The 4,913-nt window shown below is 41.8% G+C and overlaps 1 protein-coding gene across 1 annotated transcript in view; it reads left to right on the top strand.

The window, feature by feature from the left end:
* The window catches only part of LIG3 (DNA ligase 3), a 21,931-nt gene that overhangs the window by 2,330 nt on the left and 14,688 nt on the right, over positions 1–4,913 (top strand). The window contains exon 2 of the mRNA XM_008054289.2: positions 1,960–2,103. Coding sequence (XP_008052480.1) covers positions 1,960–2,103 — 144 coding nt within the window. The remainder of the gene's footprint in view (positions 1–1,959; positions 2,104–4,913) is intronic.

Below are 4,913 nucleotides of genomic sequence, written 5' to 3'. Positions count from 1 at the left end.
AATCCACTCACCTCAGCCTCCCAAGGCGTGGGATTACAGGCTGAGCCACCGAGCCCAGCTGATTTTTTTTTTTAAGAGAAAAGGTCTCACTCTGTCACCCAGGCTGGAGTGGAGTGGTGGGATCATAACTCACTGTAAGCTCGAACTTTTGGGCTTAAGCGATCTTCCCACCTCAGCCTCCTGAGTAGCTAGGACTATAAGTGTGTACCACCACACCTGGCTAATTTTTAATTTTTTTTGTAGAGACAGGTTCTTGCTATTTTGTTCAGGCTGCTCTTGAACTTCAGGCCTCAAGCAATACTTCTACCTTGGCCTCCCAAAGCACTGGGATTACAGTCATGAACCACCACAACTAGGCCAACATTTTTGAATAATAGAGTAGCCATTTTTATCACCTTTTATTTTTCAGTTTATTACCTGGTATAGACTTGGATTTCTACTTGTTCCCAGTGACTTATAATTTATTACTGTATTTAATTAATTTGGTACTTAGTTCCATATTTGGCCAGTTAGGAGCCCCTTTAAGCTGGCTTCTTTGTCCTATACAACCTCATTATATTATTATTTTTTAATGTGTTAAAGTATTATCTTACTCTCAGGCATAACAAGATAGATATTCTTAATCTTATCTTGTATGTGTCCTATCCCAGCCTTAGATTCAGCCATTGCTCTAAGGAGTCCAGGTTCCTATTAGTGAGAATGGTATTAGAGACCAAAATCTGGATGCTGTGTGTCCTCATTGTTATGGGGTGTCTATTTCTAAGCTCTTTAAGCAGAAGTAGAGAATACATACATATATACACATATAAACAGACATACATGCATATAGTTACATATACATATTTGCATGTGCGTGAACATTCACATATTCACATATATGAGCATATTTTAGAAATCTTACACCAGTACCTTCACATCCAATTAGTCCTCTGACTTTCAGTGTCTGTAAAGTAATATATCTTCAACTAAGTGTAGTTTTGGTCACTGTAGGAAGACTCTTTTTTTTTCTTTTTAGTTGGAGTCTCACTCTGTTGCCCAGACTGGAATGCAGTGGCATGCTCACGGCCACCGCAGCCTTGACCTGCTAGGCTCAGGTGATCCTTCCGCCTCAGCCTTCCAAGTAGCTGGAATTATAGGCATTTGCCACCATGCCTGGCTTTTTTATTTATTGTAGAGATGAGGTCTCGCCAAGTGGCTTAGGCTGGTCTTGAACCCGTGGGCTCAGGCAATCCTCTCACCTAAGCATCCTATAGTGCTGGGATTATAAGTGTGAGCCACCATGCCTGGCCAGGAAGACTCTTAATAGTGGCTCTGAAAATGGGCATCTATCCTTGTTCTTTGGAAGGAAAAACACTTCTAGGAAAAAAAAACACTTATTTTTTTAATGTACTTTATTCTCAAACTGCCCTTCCACCTGCTTTGCCTTAGCTTTTGGCCTCTTCTTGATCTACTTCTTGCCCTATCTCTCACTCAGAGGAAGACAGGTTCGGGTAAACTGTCGTAACTCATAACTAAGCAGCTGGAAATTTTCCTACCAATGGTAAACCAATGAATTGCAATCCAACTTCATTTAGTTTTATGTTCATCTATAAACTGGTATTAGTTCTGTAGGGCTGGGTTCCCAAAATTTATCTATCAAAATGTGATTTTTTTATTTTCCCAAATCCTGTTATTTTTGGAGATTATTACATATGGGATAAGAGGTGTAGAATGTTGATAAAGATTTAAGTTACTAATAGAGGTAAATTGTAACTAGGTCTTCTTTCCCAGAAGACCCTCTTCTTACCTCCCTTCAAAACCATTCCCACAACTCAGAAAGACCAGCTACCAGCCAGTCTTGGGTAGTGCTAGGGCAGTGACTTACCAAGTAAGACTCTAAGAGCAGTTGATAGTTTCTTTGGAAATTTTCTCAGAGATCTTTCACTGAAAGATATTTTCCCTCCTTTTGGGATCCTTCAGATCTATCTTCTAAGGCAGCAAGTACCCCAAAGAAGAAGACTGTCATCCAGGCTAAGTTAACAACCACTGGCCAGGTGACATCTCCAGTGAAAGATGCCTCGTTTGTCACCAATACCAATCCCCGGAAATTTTCTGGATTTTCAGGTAAGATAGGTTAGGCCTGCATTGGCTGTTATGATGCTTTTTATTTGGTATTCTAGTTAGGGCTCTGGCTAAGAGTGCAGGTCTTGTGCTATCTAGTCTCAATAATTTGCTTTGGCCGGGGCAGTGATTCAAGTCTGTGATCCCAGCACTTTGGGAGGCCAAGATGAAAGGATTGCCTGAGCCCAGGGGTTCAAGACCAGTCTGGGCAGCTTGGTGAGACTTTGTCTCTACAATAAATTAAAAAAATTAGCTGGGCATAGTGGTGCATGCCTATAGTTCCAGTTACTTGGAAGGCTGAGGCAGAAGGATCTCCAGAGCCCAGCAGATCAAAGCTGTGATGGCTGTGAGTATGCCACTGCACTCCAGCCTGGGCAACAGAGTGAGACTCTGACTCAAATAATAATAGCAATAATAATAATAATTTGCTTCTATTGGTGCAGGGACAGCTAAAGGCTAATAATTCTCAGCATTCCATTTGTATAGCATTTCTTTGTATACTTTAATTTTTATTGTAGCAGAAAGATGTTTGCTTAGGCAAGACTTTTTCTCCTTGAAGTCAAGTTACCTGGGTCACACAGAGATTTTATAACCTGCCTTTTACTTCCTGGTGTTTTGCTAATGAAAGGATTTTGAGAAATTGCAGTGCTTAGCTTGCCTGGATTGGAGATAAAAGTATGGAAGAAGGAAGGTGTCTTGCATGGATTGTATCTCTTGATTTCTTTGTTCAAAGTGTTGGAATGTTTGTGAAACAGGGAGCAGGAAGGAAAAAAGAATCTGGAGAGTATTGCTATTTGTTGGCAGGCTCTATAGCCTACTGAGGAAGCTTGCAGACTCTGGAATCAGTGAGCTCTCGGTTTAAATCCTATTTCCTAAAGAGGTGGATTATGGTCATTATTTGTATCTTCTTGGCAGGATAGATGAACGGTAAAATGTTGTTTCCTTTTCACTGTTACATATATACATATGTAATTTCTTTTACATGAAATATAAAAGAAGTATTTCATAGACAAGGATTCAGAAAAACTTTGCTAGGGTATGAAATGTAGATCAGGATCATTTATTGGCCTTGTGTAACATAGCATTGAGCTGGGGGCTTTTACATATGTAGTTTCATTTGTTCTTCATTTAACCGTAGAAAGTACTTTTATTAGGCCCATTTTACAATGAGAAAGTTGAAGTTGAGGTTTATTTTGGAGTTAGCATTCGTCCTGAAGTCTCACTCCAACACCTGTGGGGTTTTTGGGGGTTTTTTTGTTGTTTTGAGTTGGAGTCTCACTGTTGCCCAGGCTGAAGTACAGTGGCACGCTCATAGCTGCCGCAGCCTCTACCTGCTGATGATCCTTCTGCCTCAGGCTTCCAAGTAGCTGGAACTATAAGCATGGGCTACCATACCCAGCTAATTTTTTGATTTATTGTAGAGATGAGGTCTTGCCAAGTTGCCCAGGCTGGTCTTGAACTCCTGAGCTCAGGGAATCCTCTCACCTCTGCCTCCCAAAGCGTTGGGATTGCAGGCTTGAGCCACTGAGCCTGGCACCTGTATTCTTTTACCCTACATTTTGTTGCCTCTTTTTTTTTTTTTTGAGTCAGTATCTCACTCTCACCCTAGCTGGAGTGCAGTGGCATGATCATGGCTCACTACAGCATCGATCTCCTGGACTCAGGCGATCCTTCTGCCTCAGCCTTCCAAGTAACTGGGACTACAGATGTGCACCACCATGCCTGGCTAATTTTTCTTTTTTTTTTGTAGAGACAAGGTCTCGCTATGTTGCCAAGGTGGGCCTCTTTTATTATTCGGAGACATTCTTATGATTGACTCAGTTGAAGAAAGTAAATGCAGCCAAACCACTTGGACTCAGAAGTTTTTAGGGGATTGAAAAAAGTTTATACCTGCGATCAGAAGACTTGGATTCTGATCCCTGGACTGTCCTTGACAGCTTAGAGTCCTGAGCAAGTCTTCACCTCTCTGAGCCTCTGTGGCCTTGTATGTGAAGCAGAAGTGGCCTCTCCTACTGTAGTGACATACACAGGATGCTGTGGGAACATAGGCAGCGATACAGCAATCCCTTTTGAGCCCTGCTTCCTTGTTTATGCATTTATTTGTTAAAGCTACCTTTCTCCATGCCTTATCTACACCACAGTGTTCTCACGAGGACTATAGGAGATAACATTGCAAAAATGGTGCCAGACTCTATGGGATTTTTTTTTTTTTTTTTAACTCTGAGGCTTGTTGGATTTTGTTTGATGGTATGCCTGAAACAGAAGTACAGAAGGGTCCAGGTAATGATAAGGACAGCATGTTGCTAGAGGGGCTCTGCTGTTGGGGATGGAATTTGGGAGGAGTTGAGAGACACAGGGTGTTCTAGTTCTTGCAGCCTGGCTGAACATCGATGCTGTGGAGATTTTGTCCCCTGAAATCCTATTTAGACTTCACATCAGAGATAAGGATGGATTTATAATTTACAAAACCCGTAGAAGCAGCAGCTTGCATCAGCAGCCAACTTACTAATGGCTCTACTGCTAGCTTACAGAATGAAATTTGCTTTGTAAATGGTCACAAGGAGGTGAGAGGGAATCATGGGAGAGTTGTACATAATTATTTTTAGATGTCTAGAGGAAAGCCCTGCTCATTGACTACCTTTTATTGTGACAATAAGAAAGAAAAGGGGCTGGGCTCAGTGGCTCAGCTTGTAATCCCAGCACTTTGCGAGGCCGAGGCAAGTGGATTGCCTGAGCCTGTGGGTTTGAGACCTACCTGGGCAACTTGGCAAGACCTTGTCTCTACAATAAATCAAAAATTAGCCGGGCGTGGT

This window comes from Carlito syrichta, unplaced genomic scaffold (assembly GCF_000164805.1).
Source record: "Carlito syrichta isolate Samal-C Ts95f unplaced genomic scaffold, Tarsius_syrichta-2.0.1 Scaffold78498, whole genome shotgun sequence".
Classification (NCBI taxonomy): domain Eukaryota; kingdom Metazoa; phylum Chordata; class Mammalia; order Primates; family Tarsiidae; genus Carlito; species Carlito syrichta.
The sequence above is the reverse complement of the archived record's forward strand: the minus strand, read 5'-3'. Positions and strand labels throughout refer to the sequence as shown.